Below are 22,740 nucleotides of genomic sequence, written 5' to 3'. Positions count from 1 at the left end.
AAAAGATTCTGCACAAACGATGAAGAAATAATGTTTTAAAGTTAATGTCTAGTTTATGCTTAAGAGTTAATCAGGAGGAAGAGTGAAAAAATGTAAAAAGTCCTAAGTAAACTGGAGTTTCATTCAGTGACAACAGTCGTGTCCTCAAGTGGAAAGTTACAAAAACTACTATAATACTGAAGAGAATCAGTGGCTGGTGACTTAATGATGGACTTCGGATGTCTGTAAACCTGAACCTACAGTACTCTGTAGATAGTAGTATTAGTAGTTCTCAAGTATTTAAGCACTTAGGATAAAATCACAAGTAACCTAGTCACTGTAAGGGAATGAGGATCTCATCGACAGAACACAATCCAAAACCACAACTTATTAAAAGATTTTTATTCACAAGAGAAGTGTAACAAATATAGTTTATTAAAAAGTCTGCTGCTCATTAATATCTTAATCCATAAGCTCCGAAGGTTTGTATATAAATGTAGAACGGCTCATTTGCCAGAATGGAATATTTACATTTACAATAATTATATTAACACAGTAAAACAATTTTCCCCACAAAAATTAAAATATTGCATATAAACGCAAAGTCAACTATGTGCAATGGAATGATTATCAGCAATATTTTATACAGTTACATTTCTGAGGTTGGTTTCACACGTGTAACCCTTTAAAAGGAGAATGCCAACAATTCTAAGGATGAATTAAGTCTAAGATGAGTAGAATCCTGAAACGGGTCAGTTATGTTTGTTGACTGGGCACCACAACAAAACAAATAAGAAAAAAACAACGCTGTCAGTGAGAAGCCTATTAAAAGTGTGTATGAATTCCATAAATAACTGGCATTTCCCTTTAATATTTACAAAGGAAGGCATTGGAATGCAACAGGTTTTCATACAAATTAGGAGAAAATTTAGAGACAATTCAAAATTTGTAGGAATAAAAAAAAAAAGGAAAAAACGTCTGTATATGACAATGAGCAGATGACTGATGATGATGATGACGCTAAAGCAAACGTCACACTGATGGCTCACATGAACAACTACATACATTCTGCATTTCATCCCTGTTTAGGTAGTGAAACGACCAGATCAGTGTCAACGGAGGGGAGAACAACGTGCACTTTAGTCTGCTGACAGTGTTAAATACGACCAAACACGGGGTCTAAACAGGAGATCAGCCTACTTTAAGACTACATTACAAACCAAGAGGCTCCTCATTTCCAAAATACAGGTTTGCAAATCAACACAATTACTTTAACTTATTTATAATCCTCAAAATGCACTGGAAACCAAATTATAGACGAGATTTTATCACGGGGAAGGAAACTGTGGAACTACACTGTCTTTTAGCAAACTGCATTCATTCAAATAGCTTTTAAACTTTGGAAAAATTATGAACACCATTCTTACTGTAGTCCCCCCAAAAGATAAAACCTACAACATTTAACCCCAAAGCCTTAAAAACAACAAAAAACAAACCCAGAATGCATGTTTTATAACTGGACAAACATCAGAAATAACACTGGTTGGCTTAAATCACACTCAGCCAGCATCAATACCTTAATGTTGTAATGGAGCCGAAAATATGTATACTTTTGTATATGAAAGAGTTTCCAGATGCTGTTGCATTTTATAGACCAAAGATCAACAAACCTGTAGATTCATACAGAACAAAACACCACACTTAAAAGAAGAGTTCACACAACTGCTTGTTTGTGGCCCCTGTGACTTCTCTGGAAATGAGCAGGAGTCATGATTACAGCAAGCAAAACCTCCCAGTGTGTTACGTTTACGCTACACTTAAAAAATGTGAACCCGTCCTTTAAGGTGCTTCAGCAAAAGATTAACATGACTGAATTAAACTAGTGCGGCAGAAGCTGAACACCTCGATGTTTCCATTGGTCCAGAGCTCAGCATCAACTTGCAACTTTGCAGGATAAAAAATTTTTTTAAGAGCGAGCAAAAAAACAAAAACAAAAAAAACAAACAAAAAAAACCTTACAGTGTAATTATAGTGCCCACTGAGATGCATTAAACCACTGTTCTTCAATCTGGGGGGAAGTCACTTTTCTTCACAAGAGATTTTAAAGCTGACAGGAACGACTGTCTCTAGCTGTTGCACGTAAACACAGATAAAGCAGAATTATGGTATCACAGTCTCACCACAAATCATTGAACAGTAATAAGTCATAAATCTCCAATAACCAGCTAAATAATCAGTAATAAATGGTCCAATGTAGCGTTTTTGCCTGTGTCTCATTTTGTCTGAAGCTTCAGGGTTTTCACGTGTATGTTGTATGATATGAACACTCAAAATTCCTATTTGCCCTTTTTGTCTGAGATCATCTAAACAACAACAAAAGTGTATTGATCATGTGCTGTTTGATTTGGTCATTTCTTACGTTAATGCTCGGTCACAGAAACAAAAACAGGGCCGTCCTTCCCCCGAGTTCTGTACCTGTATTCATTGCTTCATCTTTTTGTGCTTTCCATGATAAAAGAAAAAGAAACAGCTAAATCACAAACACAAAAATGCAAACTAAATAGTTTTCACTTCACATTGGATGGTACATTCATTCAGTTCCTATCACCCTGTTTGACTCCAAGGTGGTTTCTCTGACTCATGTTTGGCATTAAGCCACATTTCCTGCCCAATCTTCCTAAAAGCTACAAAATGTAGTATTTCCAAACGTGTAAATTACTGGTGATATGTTGATTGAATTCCTGTGACAACACGTTGGCAGCTCCACAGCTGATTATTGTCGTCTTAAATACGTGATGTTAAAATTAGCAACTTAAAACCTTTACAGCCCCACATGTTATTTTTGGCAGATAAATATTCAAACATCCATAAAATGGGAAGCTTTGTTCTGACCCATTACACCAATGGCTCCACCTGGGGGTCATCTCTAAACACCACCAGGCCGTTCACTACTACAGAATAAATTAACACAGTCAGCAAAATCAACTATTACATTTTACATCACCACATGAATAATATAATAAACTCCTGTCAAGCAAGGAATTAAACAAAAATAAACATAGACACTGTTGTCTGTACAGTGATTTCAAGAACATGAAGATTTCTCACAGCTCAGAAACTCAACACTTCATCAAATTTGAATGGGGATTGAAAGTCAATCACGCATCTGTGTTGGTCACTACAGGGCAGGGGGCCCATTGTTTTTGGTCTTGTTTCTGTGGCATGTTCATTTACCTCCCTACTTTATTTTGACATTTTTCTTGCATGTTTCTATTTGGCTTCTATGAATTTGAGGACTTTATGTATTGTAATGACACCTTCTGATCATTCAAAAACAAAAACAAAAGTAAAACATAAAAAACAAAAAAAAAACAAACACAAAAGCACTGAGCCTCGAAATGACAGTGACATCCAGTCCAGTTACAGACTGCTGTATGGTGGCGCTGTGAAAACTGGGCCTAAAAACTCCCAATGTGGTTTCAACTCAGTTGAGTCATGCAGTCTGTTGCTAAAGCTCATTTACGGCAGCAGGAGAAGTGTAAGAGCTGAATTCTGGTCTTCCATGTCCCTCTGTCCTGTACCAATTTAAATGTAGGAGATAAACACTTAAAGTTATCAGCACAGTAAATGACATAGTACTGCACATTATCCATTAGGGTTAAATGTTAAATTCGGAGTTTCCACTAACAAAATGAATCAGGTTTTAAAACCTTCACCCTGCAGTTGTTTAGCCCAGGTTTCACATGTAATAAAAAATGGTCGCCACCAGATGTCGCTGTAGTCAAGGACATTTTTTAACTGCTAACCAGGACACGTTCTGGTCTCAAACCAATACACAGTGTTTGTCGGACCAAACATGGAGAAAGAGATGTACGAGCATATGTGACTAATTATTTTAATTTTGAAACCCTCAATGCCTCTAACGTTTCACAATGACGTCAAGACATTTTCACCAAATCTCGGGCAACTTTCAAGCCAAAGTTAGTGAACATGAAATATCACATTAAAAAGCAGGAATTATCCTTAAACCCATGTCTCATTTTGGTATAATCCTCGTCTGAGTTTGGAGATCTCTACTTAAAGCTCCATGACTATTTTGAAACTCCTTTGTGTCTGTGTGAGCTGCTTCTCCCTCTAACTCCTTTTCAACAGTGAAGGCACTAGATCCAAGACTAAACTGGATTTCATCAGGCTACAGTTCTGTGTGGTATTGGGAGAAACCTTTACCTTAAAAGCCAACTAAATACCCTAGTAAGTGTGACTCTGGTGTGTTAAACTTCTGCTGAAGAGGAAGTTTACAATGACAACGAAAAAAGCAACACGGCTTGTGTCAGTCTAAATCCAGATGTTTAACAGAATGGTGAAGCTGTACTGAATAATAAAATATGGCTTCTTGTGTGTGAAAGCGAAATATTACAGCAAAATCGAGTCTGCGTCTCCTCATAGAGGAGAGATGATCATACAGTCTGTCCTAAGCTTGAAATCACGGACAGCGACAAAGTGATACAACCACACACCCACATGATAAAAGGTCTGACCGATACAGAGGTTTGCTGATTCTGATCAGCGCTGGTTCTGTTTGGGAGACCTCGAATGAATCAAATTCCAAAACTAAGCATTAATAGAATCAATTACATCTTCTTGTATGGAGACTTTCAGTGTCCCGGGGTCTAAAAAGTTTGTTTTACGCATGAATGCACTCAGATTAAAAGATGTTAAAACCTAATTAAAATTTTTACAGAACAAGACTAAGTTTTTCATTGCAATGATTCAATTCAATTGCATTTCACTCCAGGTCCAAGTACTATAGCTTCATCCAGTTCTTTTTAATCACATCTCGTGGTCTTACTCATCTGCACGACAGTTGAGGGACCCTTAAATTACAGAGGAAGAGACTGACAGACACAGGTGAAAGAACCTGTGATGGACCTTATGGTACGTTTTCTCTTTTTGTAGTTAAAAAAACCTGAGGGGAAAAACAGCAGACTTAATTATTTGTGAAGAGAAGTTACAGAAAAAGCCTCACCTCTATCGATCAAACCCCAGAAACACTGGTACAGATGCAACAAAAAACAGATGAACTAAGAAGGAGATATGCATCTTTGTGTAAATTCTGTGACGGTGTTGGTGAAACTATTGGCAGAGAAGTGGTGCGGCCAGTCGTCCTGTGTCACACCAAACTCAGAGCGAGCGAGGGAGGAGGAAGGAGCAGTGAGAGGGTGATAGAGGGGGAAGCAGGGGAGGGTTGTGCTGTGACTTTCCACTATTCCCACAGAGACAGCCACATGGTTTTAGAAAAGCAAATGTTTCTCTGAAGACCGTCCAGACGTTGGGTTATTGTCCTGGTGGTGGCTGCGGCAAGAAAACAGGTTCCTATTCAGATACCCAAGCGGTACAGCAGAAGGAAAAGACAACACACTTGAAGCGAAAGGAGCGTCCTTTAGCTCGCAGCTCAGCATTATGATCCTCAGACGAGAGCTGGAGTTCGTCTGGGCAGGAAAGACCCAAAATGTCCACATCAGGGACACGACTGGTTCCCATGTCACAGGGTTCTCTTTCAAAAAAATCAACTGCTAACACGTGGAGCTGCAGCTACTAACAACATAACAATGTGAAACTGGCCAGTCCGTCCCTCCAAAATAGGTGACATTGTGATAAACTTTATGTAATGATATCTTTAGAAAGTACCACTTATTATGCAGGAATATTACAAACTTCCAAGATCAGTCTGGAGATATCACTGCATTAACCTGTTGTTTATCACATCATTGGTTTAACTCATGTGGAGCAACTTTTTTTAAAATCTACTGACAGGTTTTCATCATCCAGCCGTAAATATGTCGGTGTCAGCGTCTCAAGTTGCCCAGAGCTGAACAACAGGAACAATGAGGAAAAAAGTGAGAATTTAGCTCCACCAGGCTGATTTTGATCCCATTAAAAATAAAGTGAAATGCGATCAAGAGGAATCTGTAACCGTTGGTTGTCACCAAATGGCTAAATTGTTTCAGACAGACAGCAGGAGGCTCAGGTACACAGAATCAGAGGTTCGCGCACTTGTTTTTTTTTTTTTCCTTTTTTCTTTTTTGTCTTTGAAGTATGGACCACTACTCCACTTCATTGGGTCTGTCTGTTTGGTCCTTCTGGATGACAGGCAGAGGGTGAGCTTCCGTGTTAAAGACCCAATGGTCAAATGGTAGGTGGTCATCATCTGAGAAGAGCAGGTAGAGATACCTGGAGGAGAAAAGAAGCACAGTTTATTAGTCTTCAACGGCTGTATTGTTAGTTTCTAAAGAAACAAAAGCAGTGTCCTCAGTCTTGTGACTTTGCTAAAGGAAATTCTAGTCCCTGCACGTCTGACAAATCAGGTATGCTTCAGTTTAAACTAATTGACTGTAAATGACAGGTGTGGTATACGGCAGGTGTGAGGACAGTTCATTTCCTTCTCAATTCTGGTTTTGTAGCACTGTGGCAATATATGCAGGTGTGTTCACAGCTCCACTGTAACATACTGTAGCAGTTATACATTTACAGGAAATTCTTTAGTGGACTGGCCTCATCTTTATATGAACTGTTGGAGAGATGCTGTCATTTTGTGGTAATGAGTTTGTGTTTTTGCTGCAGTATTACTGCAAAATGACGAACATTGTAACAGCCCCCTCTTTGTCTACTCAAATAACTCAATAACCAGTTACAGTCGATTCAAAACTCTGCTGCCTTAGTCCCGACCAGAAGGAGCGAACACATTACACCTGTTTATAAAATATTTGACTTGTCTTTAAAGCACTTCCTGTTTTTTCGCTAGCATACTTGTCTGACATGCTATCAGTGCATGAACCAGTCCGTGCTCTCAGATCCTCTGGCACATGTTTTTTATTAGTTCCAAAGTGCTGGACGAAAACTTTTGGTGATTGTTTGGCAGCAAGGGTTGCTGAAATGTGGTGACCAACACAGAAGTATGCATTCCCCTATTTTGAAACTCAAACAATTTTCACCAACATATTTAATGCACAATTATCTAGATACATTTTCCTTTAAAAATTAATGTTAATAAAATATTTTTTAAAAATTATCAGTTTTCATTATGTGTTTATTTTGGGCATCACTGTTCTGGTAATCTGATGATTCAATTAAAAACATGCTTTGAACATGTAGCTCAAAAACAGTGTTGTTGTGCCATGAGGGTGTCATTACACCCTGTGATGTAGTTTTCCACATCACACAGCATTTGCATCACTGAATGATCCAGATGCACAATTCAGTGGGGTTGGTTTGGTTGTTGTCAAACTAGATGAAAAATAAAGAATAAATATGTAGGAGCAGATGATGATTATCTGTTTTCACACAGTAAAACCAATTTCAGCACAGACATATAAAATGCTTACAATGGAATCTTGGGGGTGAAACATGTTTTGATTCTCTCTTCTACTCCTGTTTTCTTTTATACATAAAAATGAATATTTTGGGGATCCCCACTGCTTCCTCTTCAGTGGTTCTGATAGTATTTTGAGTCATTTTCAGCTATTGCAACATTTATCTACAGATTTGACCCCTCCCCCAAACAAAAGTGATGAAACATGTGGAACTGAGAGAAGGATGGATGCAGCTTGAGCTTTATAAAACCTACATGATGAAAATCTGTTGTACAATGTCATCACATCTTATGAAACTTTCAAAAAATAACATTATCCACCACAGGAGTGGTATGAAGTGAAGTGAATAAAGTGTGTATTAAGACAGCTGTTGGTCCAGTATCTTCAGATTTTATCATGAGGCGAAAAAGAGAGATCAATAAAAAAAGAAAACTACTAAACTGCCTTATGCATTTCTGCAACAAGGAATTGCTCCAAATGATGTTGTCTTCCCATCTGCACTGGAAGTCAGAATGCATTGTAATGTGGAACCTGATGTCCTTAGCTTGCATCTACAATTTAGAACACGTCACCAGTTTGATAAAGAAATATGTAGGATGATGGTGTGACCGACCTGGATCAAAATCAGAGACCTTCCACTACATGATCCTATTGTTGCCATCAAAACCGATCATTGAAACACACATAGCTGGAAAGACGTGCTTAAATTTGGGCTGATAACAGGCCAGTTATCTAGAGCATCATCATAATTTACAAGTTACACATCAGAGACTTTGCTAATGTTTACTAGTGATTTAACTTTAGTACGTCTGGTAATGCTGAATGTGACATGAGGCAGTGTAAGCTTTAAAAAAAAGTAAATACCTATGAAAATAAGGCATTCACTACAGCAACCAATAGAAACAAGCAAAAAAAGAAAAAAGAAAAAAGTAAAATAATCAAATGTAAAAGAACCATTTAGTGTCTCCATGTGCAAGAAAAAGGGGACAAATTAAAGACTGCAACCAAATCAACAGCATGCATGTGTGTCGTTTGACCACAACCAATGATTCAAAGGAACTGGTTGTCCAAAAGCCCTCAACCTTCACAGAGAGTCTCTGTCTTCCGCTGCCTGCCAACAAACCCTTAGAAAGCAACTAGTGATTGAAAGCAGACAGCAGTGTGAAGTATAGTCGTGTCCTTGGCAGGGTTGGGAAGATGAATACTGGAAGTGGCTTTGGATGATGCCAAGATTCCTCAGTTACATTAGGAGGATTAGAGGATTACGGGTTTGCTGCTAAATGGGATTGATATATTCTGTGTCCACTCTGGTCCGTCTCCGATATGAAGTACAGAATGTGATGCAGCTTTGACAGATGAGGCAATTATTGTGCCACTAACCCGGCTGGTGGTCAATTACACTGGTATTTTTCCTCCTGTTGTCTGTGCGATGCCTTTAATGTTCCATGATGCTAATGAGACATTTTCAATTTCTTCTTTTTGTATTTCTTTCACATAATGCCTTCAAAAATATTCATATGTCACTTTTATGCTGGATGTCACCTCTACTTTTCTTTGGTAGAGGTTCAGCTTGTTAAAATTTACAGCCTATAAAACAAGCTGGAGTGGATGGAACCTCACCCCCATCAGACTCTTTAGTCTAACCTTGACTTAATGTCAACAGCTGCCTGGTGTGGTTAAAAAAAAGAAAAAAAGAACAAAAGAAGTGGAGGAGTGGAGGGTAGGATGAAAAGAGGGAAGGAAAACATGGAGGATGTAGAGTCTAGGGTGTGATAAGTGTATGTACAGTGCATCCAGAAAGTATGCATATTCTTACCTTTTCCACAATTTGTTATGTCACAGCCTCATCCAAAATTGATTAAATGCATTATTTTTCTCAAAGTTCTAAAAACAATACTTCATAATGACAACATGAAAGAAGTTTGTATGAAATCTTTGCAAATGTATTTAAAGAAGAAATATCACATGTACATAAGTATTCACTGCCTTTGCTTAATTCTTTGTTGAAGTCCTTCTGAGTATGATGCTACAAGCTTGGCTCACGTCTTTTTGGGCAGTTTCACCGATTCTTCTTTCAGTACCTCTAAAGATCCATCAGGTTGGATGGGAATCTCTCATTAGTTGTTCAATCAGGTTCAAGTCTGCGGTCTGGCAGGGCCACTCAAGGACATTCACAGAGTTATCCCGTAGCCACTCCTTTGTTACCATGGCTGTGTGGTTCGGGTCGTTGTCCTGTTGAAACATTAAAGTCTGAGGACCAGAGCGCTCCAGAACAGGCTTTCCGATGAAAACCCACCCACAGCATGATGCTGCCACCACCATGCTCTAATGTTGGGATGGTATTGGGCAGATGGTGAGTGGTGCCTGGTTTCCTCCAGACATGACACTTGGCATTCAGGCCAAAGAGTTCAATCTTTGTTTCATCAGACCAGAGAATTTAGTTTCTCATGGTCTGAGAGTCCTTCAGGTGGGCTGTCATGTGCCTTTTACTGAGGAGTGGTTTCTGTCTGGCCACTCTACCACACAGGCCTGATTGGTGAAGTGCTGCAGAGAGGGTTGTTCTTCTGGAAGGTTCTCCTTATGTAGACAGGTGTATGCTTTTCCAAATTATGTCCAATCAACTGAATTTCCCACTATGCCCCAATCAAGTTATAGAAGCATCTCAAGGATGATCCATGGAAACAGGAAGCACCAAAGCTCAATTTTAATGGTATCATGGCAAAGGCTGTGAATGCTCATGTGATTTTTTTCGTTTTTTATTTTTACTAAATTTACTAAGATTTCAAACAAACCTCTTTTAAGTTCTCATTATGGGGTATTGTTTTTAGCATTTTGAGAAAAATAATGAATTTAATCCATTTTGGAATAAGGAGTTCCACATGGAAAAAGTCAAGTGCTGTGAATACTTTCTGGATGCACTGTAGTTGTTTTGGCCAAACAAATGATTAAATGGAGCTCACCAGAGTACATTGAATGTACTTAGTATAAATAACAGTAGCATAAATACATATGTATGTGTAAGGTCCCATTAATGACAAATAAGAATCCCAGACAAAATCTTCATCACAAAGACAAAAGGACACAAAAGCAGAAGTCAGGGGATGGATACAATCACATTTCCAAGTCACTGAATGTCTCTTGAAGTAGAGTGAAATGTATCATTGAGACATGGAGCTAAAAATGGCACAGATGTAAATCTGCCTAGAGCGACAAAAACACAGTGACTGGGCAAAAAGACTTCTAATTGGCTGCACCAATGATAATTTAGATGAGTTACATCAAATGGGGGTGAACAGTTATGCTATCCAGCACACAAACACTTATTTTAAAATTATATTATAGTTTTGCAATCCACTTTGACATTAGAGTCATTTTTTGAAGTTTTGACCATGATTCCATGATGTACTAAAGGTAATACATTTTTTGAGATGGGTGAATACATCTTAACAGGCAGTGGTTTTCTATTTGTCTTCCCTGATACTAAATTAGGTAAAAGGTTTCTCGATTTTATTACTTTTATTAAACCAAGTGGAAAAACTCCAGAAAACAGCAGGGAGAAAATTTTAAATTCAAATTTTTGAGACGTCTTAACCAGCAACTATTGCAAAGAATTAGACTAGCTGAAAAACAACACACCTCAAGTCCACTGTCTGCTTCAGTGCCGTCAAATTTTTCAATTCTGAGCAAAGATGTCGTTCACCTCATTTTATAATGAACCAAATTATCTCACACACCCTATCAGTGAGTGGAAGCATTTTGTCTGCAACTACATGAGCTTAAAATTCATAACATATTACAATAAGATATTAAAGCAGTATTTTCTCCTCTGCATGGACAAACAGAAATCAAACGACAGACACGTAAAGACACATATTCACACTAGTTAAACTGTAGTTGGGATTTTTCCTCTGGCTTTAAACAGACTGTCTTCATGAACACAGTTGGAAAGCCATCTGAGAAGGAAAGCCCTATTAGCCAGCAGACATCACACTATGTGGCTGACAACACATTTAAAGAGTCATTTATGGCCACGCACTCTCTCTCTCTCTCTCACACACGCACACACACACACACACACACACACACGAGGGCAGTTAAGTAAAAAATATCAGGCGACTATTAAGAGGAAGTGAGAAGTAGTAGCTGCCTGTGGTGTGTTGGGACATGTGGTGTTTTTCACAGTTTCTGTCTTTCTCTATTAGTTGTCCATAGCTTAAGATCTAAGGAGGCACACGCATTTATTTGGAAATTCTTTCAGAGTCTAAACAACCTGTGAGATTATTAATAAACCAACACAAGTGTTTGCTGAAATGTGGGTGATTTACGTGGGTCTTATGATGAAAATAAGCTCTGCACTCGGAGTGCATTACTTCTACGAATTCTGTTCCTAATTATGTTCAGATTGAATGTATCACAGGAGAAAATCATTCTAGTGTGGGTGGATTTTATTCAAAGTTATCAAGAGAAATAAAATCTGCTCATGTGGTCTTACAGCCACAATATGTGCTTTGACATGTCTACATATCATGAGTCATTTTAACAGCAGTACCTCCAAAGATGCACTGAGTCAGGGGTCTATATGCATTATAATACTGTTCAAAGAATGGAGGAAGACTGCCCTGCAGCCTTTTTTTATAAAAAACAAACAAACAAACAAACAAAAAAAAAAACACCAAACAACCGTGCTAAGAGTTAGTATTTCTTTCTTTCTGCTGGAGCCTCCGCTTTGAAACCTACTCCTGTAGCCACCTTCTATGCTGTAAAGATGTACTTTTATGTTATCTATAAAACAAAGTATTGTTATTCTCCATACTGGAAACAACGTGGATGTAGTTACTGTGATTGCGTTGTGCACGTGAACCCTCACATGTAACATGCGGCAAAATAATGGTAATAAAAAAAAATTATAATAATATTAATAATAATAATGAAAATTTTAATGGGTTAACCCCTCTCACCAAAAAATATCGTCTACTTGCAAACCTTCCAAAGGCAAGAAAAGTGTGGTACTGTGCCTACTATTACCAATATCAAAATTAAATGATCCCAATCTAGTCAGATTCCACCTAATATCAAACTCAAACTGCACTAGTACTTAATTCTGGGAGGGATATAGCTGCAAAGGTCTCTCAGATTCAGTCAATCTTTCGAGTCAGCGCTGCCACTGACTGTAGCCACTTTGGAGCTTTGTCTAAATGAATAACAACATCATACTTGACACTTGTGTCAGTTTGCGGATGTAGGGTCCCAGTCCCTGCATAAAATGCAATGACAGAACAATAACAAGAGGACAGAAGCAAAGGGGGTGCAGATAAATCTGCCCAGTTTGTGTGTCTTACTTGAGCGTCTCAGCCAAATAGAAGCTCTGTTGGACATCGTCATGGTTGGGAGTTGAAGCATAGACGTCTCTGATGCCACTGTAGCCTCCTTCTACTTTGCAATGCTGCTCCAAGGCCTGGATTAGATGCAGTAATAGATCGAGACAGCGAAAAGAGAAGGAGAGAGAGAGAGAGTAGTACATTACTTAGTGGCAACATCAATACAGCCTTTTAAGTACTTAAAATATCACTAAAGCAAGGGGTGGATTGTGTGCTAAATATAAAAAAGTCCTAATGAATTGAACTCTGCTTCCTTCCTGCTGTGTTTTTATTCAAAAAACAACAAAAATACATTAAGTTCACTTGCCTGAAATAAAAAAAGTATTAAGCAAACAATTTAAATACAACAAAAACCCATTTCCATGTTGATTAACAAATATTTTACCTGAACAGCCTCCCAGCCCCACTCTCTGTATTTGGGGTCATGGGTGAACCTCCACATATACATGTAGGTCTCAATGACCTCGGGACGGAGGATGAAATATTTCTCGTTCTGACGTGTGGCGATGGCCTCGACCCCGCCATCGAAACGAAAAGCCTCCGGGCCCAGCTTCAAAGCTGCAATGGAGGGAAACACAATAAGAAAATACGGTAGATGTAAAGAAGCAGAGGGCTTAAATTAACAGATTATGTTTGCTGTAATTAGAATATTTATTCATATTTATTTAATGTTTCCTGTACTAATGTCCTAATAATGTACTAATGTAATGGAACAGATGGGTAGTGCTAAGTGGTAGGGGGACGAGGCCCTTCAAACAGAGGGAAGTGACATCACATATTATCCAGAAAACCTTACAAATTCATAGAAGTAGAACAGGAAACAAATACCGGGTGCGGATATAAACAGTGAAAAAAGTTTTATTTGATGTAGCGCTCTACAAAAAAGTTTAAAAAAACACAATAATACTTTAACATTCCAAATGAAATTTTCCAACATTTCAGCATTTCCACAGTAGTTGAACTGGACAACAATGTTTATAGAAGAATGTTTATATTAAGATGATATCCATTTGATTTGAAAATAAGAGTTAGGGTTGTAACTATAACAAGGTTTGGGCCTAAATCTGCAACTAAATAAAAAACGTTTGTCAAACTTAAAACTACAGTAAGCAATTTATTGGAAAGCATAAACCATATTACTGTCCATTGATCAGAACTGCCTGTGTGTGCATATTTACCGGTCCTGCTGTAAGACTCGTGACAAGTTCGGGCAATCTCAGCGGCCAGCTCCATCTGGTGGCCCGTCTTTTCACTGGGCGCCCCATCAGCACCCAGAGCAATCATTCCGCCTGCAAAACAGGTCAGGTGACCCATCTTATGCTCCAGCAGCCCTCCCTTCCACTCTGCGATGTAGGTCAGGCCACTGCTCGACTTCCTTATCAGGTTGGTTTCTATTGCCTGACAGAGAGAGAAAAGTGTAGGATTTTATAGTACTGTATTAGCATTGATGCTTCATGCTTCATGCTAAACATGGTCAAGTCATGTCAAACATCTTCATCATCCTCCTATGATTAACAAGACCTATGTTAGAAACTTAATAATCCCATAATTTGTCATCACCCTATTCTCGTTAAAAGGCAAATCTGAGGGTGTAAAGTTTTAAGAAAAATCTATGTGCTGTGTAAAACTGTAAAATGTATTTTACATCTCTCCAAGACTTACATGTATTGCTCGTAATTACTACTACAATGAAGCTACGGTAATTTGTGATCGATTTCTATGACTTAAAGCAACATTAATAACAAACAAACGGATACATCTTTTTTATAGGAACAATCACAAAGACCTTGTTGAGAAACATTAAACAGTAAATCCACCGTCTGTTTATATCTATAAACATGTTAGTGCCTGGCAGACAGGATATGTGTGCTTGTTGTAATTGTCTCATAGAATATAGCTCTTAATGAGAATGTTAATAACAAGATTTGTAGACTTGTGTATTACAGGTATCCATGTCTAGACTTCTGGAAGGAAATTGAAATCTGAGATAGATATGCCGTACAAAAGAAGGAACCATAGGCTTTAATATATTTTGGATATACTGAGCCCCCAAAACAGCCAGAAGGAAGGACAATAGATTTATCATTTTCTTTTCCTGCTGTGACTCAGATTCAATGTTAATGCTCTCTCCTCAGCAGAACTTTACATGACGAATACACCAAGAACGGCCCTAATCCTCGTAGATCGAGAGGGATTATACAGAAAGCATCCCCACGTGTTTAATTCTGTGTTTTAGTCGCCATGTAATATATTCGCTCCCCAGTGTGTTACAGAAAGACAAGCAGCTTTCTCCAGCTGAGACCCAAAGCTTGTCACCACAAGTTAAGTTGACAATTTGTTTAAACAGAGAAAAGCTGTCTGCTCAAGTGTGTGTGTGTGTGTGTGTGTGTGTGTGTGTGTGTGTGTGTGTGTGTGTGTGTGTGGCTTGGTTCACTTCAGATTTCAGGAGTCTGCCTTTACTGTAGATTCATCTGAATTATGTATTTGTCTTCTTATACAAAACTGTCTCTTATCTGTGCCTTCTGCTGAAACTCACTATAACTTTGCTCCGAAATTGAAAAAACAAAACAAACAAACAAAAAAAAAAACCCACACACACATTTTGAAAACTTATGATGTTGTTAGTGAGCGAGAGAGAAAAAAAGAAGCAAATTTCAAACCTTTATTCAAACAAAATGTATTTTAGCTATTCAACACTTATAATCTTAGCAATTCCCTGGATAATACTTTTAGTAATAACATGGTGATGATTTAAATGATTCATTTTATTGTCTTATGAACAGCACTTGCAAGCTTATTTGGACAATTGTAATCCTACAATATTCCCTGCTGGGAGAAATAAACTCTGTACAACTGTAAGGCCTCCTGTCAGCCATTTATTATGACTCAGAGGGGGCATGGGGGATGCAAAACCCTGCAGGGGAAAATCCATTCAGCTCAGCAAACCCAATTTTTGCCCATTTGACAACAACTTTAGATTTGAGGTCTCTGTATTTTGCATTCAGTGCTATGAAATGCAACAGAATAGAAATTCTATCCCTCAGAGATCAGTGCCTCCCCATGATGTAATTGTTGGGACAGAAAAGGTGCTTTGCACCTATCTCAGATGGTGGTTTTAGGGACAGGAGGAAAACGATTTTAATTCAGATGCCCAATTATAGCAAACAATAGAAAAGCACAAACCTAAAAGGGTTTTTAAAAAATGTGCAGTCAACAGAAACTAAAATAAAAGCCCTAATATACTGATTAGCTGCAACATAAAAACACACCTTGGTTGTTTAATTTTGTAGTGGACAGAGGGCAGCCTGGGAAAAATGGAATGCTGGCCTGCCAGCTTGCTGCATAGCTGCAGAGTGGTCAGAGGGCCATGGTGATTTTTGTCCGCATTAAGTGTTCTCAGTAATATATTTCTTATTTTCATATAGAATGTTCATCATCTTCATCCTTAAAGTAATAATTGTATAGCAGAAAAGTTACAGCTACACTGACCATCTACCATAAAAGGATGAAGTTACATTAGTCTAGAGTTTGATTGTTTTCTGTGATTTTATAAAAATCTTTTTTATTGCATTACCTTGTTATGACAATCAAGAATGCAAAATTAAAAATACTTAGTTTGCTATCACATAAAGAAAAAAGAAAATTCTTACAAATTAATCTAAAACCAGATCTGTGTGTGTGTTACCTGCAGGGCGTCATAGTACATCTTCTTGCCTTCCTCATCAGTCTTGTCAGACATAAGCCAGGCCTTGAGCAGATACTCATAGAAACTGTCACCTAGGCCACCCACAGACACATGATCTGTAACATACAGATGAACAGAGTATAACACACATACACACAGCTCACACTTCTCTTCACAGTGTAAATTACACCTGCCATCACTGTTGGACAATCCATGCATCACCCTCATATGACACAGTGCTGGATAAATGTGTTTAATATAAAGAGAAAGCGTAGCATCTACTGCAGATGATGTACTACACATTTGTGTGTGTCGTGGGGGGTTGGTTATCATACTGTAGGTAAACCTCCAGGCGGCTGAGCTTTTGGATTTGCCCTGCTGATTGTCACTGAAAGCTCATCCATATGCATGTGTCATTAACAGAGTCCAGCCCTGTTTGTGGTGCACAGAGATTAAATGTCAGCTGTGATCATCGTGAAGTGAAGTGAGAAGAGAAGCCGGTGGTGAAGATGGTTTGGGCTCGAGCCGATAAGGGATTCTGGCTGTCGAGTGCAAATTTAATATTGAACTTAAAAAATAAAAAAGAGTGTCAGATAATAGAGAAGGATGACACATGCTTTAAAACAGAATGTCAGTAATGTACCAAACACCACTTTACTGTCTTTACAAGTCATTATTACTAATGTATGCACAGAGATGTTTAGGACTCATAAATGGAAGCAGCGAGACGGTAGACAACACTCGTCACATCCACAAACATTGGTTAGAACATAAATGTACCAAACATGACTATGTCTATACTGTGTGAGGGCATGTGAAAGATCTTTTCTGGGAAGCTGTAGTGGGGAAACATTAGGCTGCAAATATCCATACATCATAATTTATTCAACAAACACATTCCCATACCTATTGCATAAGTTCTTTCAAGATGAAAAACTGTTTCTGACTAAGACGAGCATAAAAGCATTTTTCTGTGAGTGAGTTTTTTTTTTTCCTTTTAGGTTCAAACTTGCTCGTTCTATTGAGCAATGGTAATTGAATATGTCATAATTTGCATAAAATACTTGGATGAAAACACAGCCACTGGCTCTGGTTAAGAGTGTCAGCTAAATGCCAACAATTATAACTGAGGATGTGCTTTCAGTAGTTTTATTTAATAATTCAATGCATGAGATAATAAAAGGGAGCAGACCAGAGGTTTAGGTCCATATTATTACATGAACAGACTCCAAAAAAAGAGCAGGGTATCAAAAACAATTCCAGACAGGACTGCTATGAATTTCTGAAGCACCTCCGTGGCTTTAAAAAATATGCTTTATAAAACTGGATCAGAGGACTTTTAATTTAATGCTGGATGTTACTTGTGAAAAGAGACTGGTCTGAACAAACACTTCTACAAGGTAAAATTGGTGCTAGAATAATTAAGCACGAAAAACAATTAAGCTTCATTCATTTCAAATCGGAAATGCTAGTAGGAGGTGAAAAAAAAAAGCGGATCCTTTAGAAACACTAGTTCAGCTTTTTAAGGGATTTCAATCTCACATTCTACTTCTGCAGGTTTTAATCCATATCTGCGTGGGTAAGCGAAATGAAAACACAGCAAGCTGAAGGACAAACCTGCCGTTCCTGATGTTGTCTTTAGTTCCCAAGGTTCAATAATTTTTAAATATTTAGTCAAAGGGCACTAATGACTCAGTTTCTTTTAGACATGTGAAATAACAACAGTTGGTCACATTAAAGAAAGAGTTTCTGTTTATGGCTTCATGCTGAACATTAAATTAGAATATTGGTCAAAACTGTTGGACAGTTGATATCCACCCACACCTCTCCCACTCGTCACTGTCATTTTCGTTTAATTTACTAATGTGACCATTTTCTTTCTAACATATGCCAGAAGGTGATCTCCAAAACTGCACTTCACATCAATTTTTTTCTCTCTCTCTCTTTTTGGTCTTCTTGCCCAACACCTTCATCTTCTCCTATTCTTCAAAGTCTCACTTATCTATCATTACCATCATTACTTAGTCACCTAGAGGATTTGAAGAGTCTGATAATAGATTTAAAATGACACCCAAACGTGAACACACAGATGTTAAAGATAGAACCTGTGGGTCAGACAGAAAATTAAAATACTTGACGATGACACAGATTAAGTGTGTTGCAGTAATGTCATGCAAGTCAAAAGGTTTTGACAGAAGGTTGAGGAAAGAAAAACGAGTGGACACAGTACTACAGCCTGTCTGTCCGTTTGTCTAACAACAACAACAACATGGCTTATTAAAGATTCTTATGCCACGTTTGTGAAATGGTCATCGTCTATATCTTCATATGATTTTATCTCCACTAAAAAGTGAGCCAAACAGGTTGGAAACTTAAATTAAGTAAAATAATGTGAATATAGAACAATATTATAACTTCACTGTTAATTTCAAAGAATGCAATTGACTCAAAGTTTTATGGAGAGAAACTAAATGTGGGATAACAAGTGATTATAAGGTAGTTATTGCCTCCTAATTTGCAGATTATTAACTAACTATTTAGTACATAAAATATAATAAATTAGTAAAAATGTGCCACCAAGCCCAAATAGTTGATGGACATTTGTGTACAATAATTAGGGGCAGGTTCATGAAGAACTTAAAAAATAGCGCTCTTAAGTTCTGAATCCAGGCTGCAGACAGTGTACTAATTATAATAAGAGCATGATATGTGCACTCTCCTGTTTTCCGTCAGTACAAATTACAGGTATTGAACAGTTTTCTTTGAGAGATCAGCATAAAGTGCACTGCAGTAATCTAGACAAGTTGTAATTTGCATGCATTAGTGTTTCAGTGTCATCTTGGGAAATAAAGGTCTAACCTTGGTGACATTTTTAAAGCAAAAAGTGCACATTTTATGAGTGTTTTTGATATCAGCCTCAAAGTCCAGGCTACCATTAACCCACAGATGTCAGCCTGTGATCTTCAGTTTACACTGTATTTACAATAGGTGAGCCATTATGATCTGTCTTTGTTTGTTTCCCTTTGCTGTGTTCATGTTGGCATATTTAATGTATGTAACAATAATAGTAATGTAACATAGTGCAACCAAAGGAAAGAAAAAAAAATGAGCCCCATGGTTCAGTCATGAGACCCTTAAAGGGGCAGAGAAAACCAACCCATTTATTTCCTGCAGAAATTCACATTAAAGCAGCAAAGACACTGCTTTAATGTGAGAATTAATGTGAGAATTAAAGCAGCGAAAATGCTGACTCAGCAACTGCAATATCTAGTTTAGGTGAAGAAAGTGGGAGCACTACATCACTAATTATTAGTTTAACATGCGCAAAGTAGTTCTCTGGTCTCACTGGTGATGCTAAGCTGAAATTCAGCAGGGAATGTAACCTTCTGATTGTATGTATTCTATTTGTGAAAACAAGTGAGTACACACAAGGGTGATTGGGATACGATCATATAATACATGAAAAGGAGTTTCTGTGTTTGTGTCATCTAATGAACACATGCTGATTTGTTGATTGTTAGCAGTGGTTAGTAAGTGTATTCTAATATTAAAATCAGTTTAACTGCTGAATTACCCTGCTTGCATTTATTTATAAAGAAGTAAAAGCATAAATGTTAGTTTGCAGAGCACCTGAGAACCAATCTCACGTGTGTTACGTGTGTTAAACACGAAGGGAATGCAGGAGAAAGGTAAAAATACATAAATAAATACGGGTGCAGACTTACGTTGTCCCCACTGGCCACTGTTGGGGTTCAGGTAGTTGGGGTAGAGGCCCTGGGGTTTGTCCAGGTGATTTAGTACTTTCCGGATGTTCATTACCTATTAATTCAAATAAAGAGAACGACATGTAATGCTAAAAAGAAACACCATACTGTAAGTGTGCAATAATGAAAATTCTGAGTGTAAAGTGCTTTTATGCAACACCCTAAAAAATAATAACTGTTACAACCGTAACTTAATATCTGTCAGGTGAGATTTTCTAATGGGGCGAGGAGCTCCTTGAATTCTGGGTAAAAGCAACTGTTAAGTGTGAAATGGACAATATTTTTTGCTACCTTTTGAGCAAACTCTGGATTTCCAGAGAGTTTGTTGAGGTGCATGAACTCCAGATGGAGGGTACCATACTCTGCCAGGATGCTGCTTCCGCCCGACGCCCACGGCCAGTTTCTACCAATTCCACTGAACAAAGAGAAACAGAGAAGCCGGATTTCTTTCAATGACACGACAACACATGAAAGCTGCACTGAACTGCAACACATAAAAACAGGGAGCTACTGTAAGATTATGATTTCTTCAGCGTTTTATCTGCTACCTATGAAGAACCAATTTAACATGTTTTAGCGTGTGTATTCATTTTTCACTGCTTTGTGAGCAACAACACAAAAAACAGTGTGAGTCAGAAAAGCTATTCAAAAGAAACCTGCTTGTCTTGATACTAAAGTGACAGATTGAAAAAGGGTGATTAAAGTCAGCTTAAAACTGTCAGGGACTCAGCAGTCATACTTTCAAATGTAAACTAAATTGTTCTTGTAATTTACATGTTATTTTAAAAATCCATTAGCAGTTGCCAGTGTCCACGCCTGTGTCTGTCAATCAGTGAGAACTGCTGCACCAAGCCACTTCCCCAGATGCTGTTTGTCAACTTTTAGGCTACATGTATGAGTGTGCTTGACAAGGACAGAGGATAGACAGAGCAACAGAGCGTGTATAGTATGAACATGGGTGTGTGTTGGACAAATTCCTCCACTGATGGATCACTTTCAGGCCAAGTACTGATGACTCTGGAGGCGATGCTTCAAGTAAATACTTATGAATACAAATTGACAAATTATGTCACTGCGAAACACATATCGGGATGTCTGCACTATAAAATCTGCAGCTTATCATGCATTTCCATGCACATACACAAACACACACTCAGATACAGGAGAAGCAGAAGGAGAGGAGACATCTAACAAATGAGAAAAGAGAGGACGGGAAGGAGTGTGAATTGGGAGAAGCGCCAAACACACACATCTCAAAGAGGTGGATGAACATACTAATTATCCCCCCTTCTCCAACTCATCAGGCTGCACAAGCCATAATTTGTTTCCCATTACACCATGGATTTATTCAAGTCAACCAAACACAGGGAGGACCACCGTAGCACCAGGCAGCAAGCACACTGTGGAAATCAGGGTGGGGCGAGGTAAAATGTCTTCACTGCAGACATTGGTCAAGTTGGGAACAGTGTTTTTATTAGCTTTATTAAAATTTCAGGCAAAAAGGTTTTATGTGTGTAGCTATGTATTAACTTAAATTCAACAAATACATTGTGTTTTGGTGATAAAACTACTGACTTCAATGTACTACAACATTCCCACTGATGCCTCCACCTCTCCTCAGTCAAAGTGCAGACTTGATGCATCTATCCATCTTATAAACCCCATGGTGAACAATAAATCCCTTCTCTTGGTAAAGGCTGAGAAGTAAACACACACCTTTCTAACTCACTCATGTCCAGCCCAATCCCCTCCACAGCCATGCTGTGAGAAACCCTAAATCCCTGTTAAGGAGAACAATACAAAAGGCAGCAGGGAAAAGCTGCTGCGTAAACCAAACAGACACAAAGCAATGAGGAACAGATATAGAGTATAATAGCGTAGACAGACAGATGATAGCTTGTTTGGAATATCATTAATCTGTCCAGGGTGTTTCAAGTTTCAAAAACACAAATTCAATGTGTAACGCTGGCTGGAACTAAAATTTATATGAAGTTAAACAAACAAACAAACAAACAAACAAACAAAAAAAGCTCAAATAATCCATTCCACTTAAAGTGAGATGAATTAACTTTTAAATAAGTAACAATATTCTTTTAAAAATTACAGTTGAAATTCAATTCAACACTTTTTTTCTGATAAATTTGGAAAAAATGTGCCATTTGATTGTATAACTAACATTACTAAGTCAGTTGTCTGGCTTTATGACTAATTACACCATGGGTGATGCTACTTTTAATTAGCTTTTAATTGCGTCCACTAGATAATTTAACTTGAAATTCAAATTCTACTAAATGTGGAGAGAACATTACACATCATCTGTAATCATGTGCTCAAATAGAATTTGTGTTTAACTGTGTACAGAAGTTGCAGCTTTGGTGTACTGGACAAGAGAAAGTATACATTCAGTTATAGCACAGTCCAAATATGAAAACAATGTCCAAATAATGTTATTCAGTATAAGGGATGGAGGCACATGATTCGCTGTGGCGACCCCTGAGAGGGAACAGCCGAAAGAAGAAGTACAAGGGGTGATGACAAACCTAAAAGCTTTAAACTGTGACTTG

At 38.0% G+C, this 22,740-nt stretch overlaps 1 protein-coding gene across 1 annotated transcript in view; it reads right to left on the bottom strand.

Moving 5' to 3' along the window:
• Positions 1-366: 366 nt before the first annotated feature.
• Positions 367-22,740, bottom strand: part of man1a1 (mannosidase, alpha, class 1A, member 1) — a 117,597-nt gene continuing 95,223 nt past the window's right edge. The window contains exons 6-12 of the mRNA XM_067481496.1: positions 20,468-20,591; positions 20,138-20,231; positions 16,413-16,528; positions 13,906-14,125; positions 13,113-13,285; positions 12,689-12,804; positions 367-6,210 (exon numbers count right to left, since the gene is read on the bottom strand). Coding sequence (XP_067337597.1) covers positions 6,084-6,210; positions 12,689-12,804; positions 13,113-13,285; positions 13,906-14,125; positions 16,413-16,528; positions 20,138-20,231; positions 20,468-20,591 — 970 coding nt within the window. The 3' untranslated portion in view covers positions 367-6,083. The remainder of the gene's footprint in view (positions 6,211-12,688; positions 12,805-13,112; positions 13,286-13,905; positions 14,126-16,412; positions 16,529-20,137; positions 20,232-20,467; positions 20,592-22,740) is intronic.

This window comes from Channa argus, chromosome 17, assembly GCF_033026475.1.
Source record: "Channa argus isolate prfri chromosome 17, Channa argus male v1.0, whole genome shotgun sequence".
In the NCBI taxonomy this organism is placed as follows: domain Eukaryota; kingdom Metazoa; phylum Chordata; class Actinopteri; order Anabantiformes; family Channidae; genus Channa; species Channa argus.
This window is presented reverse-complemented; position numbering and strand designations above follow the sequence as displayed.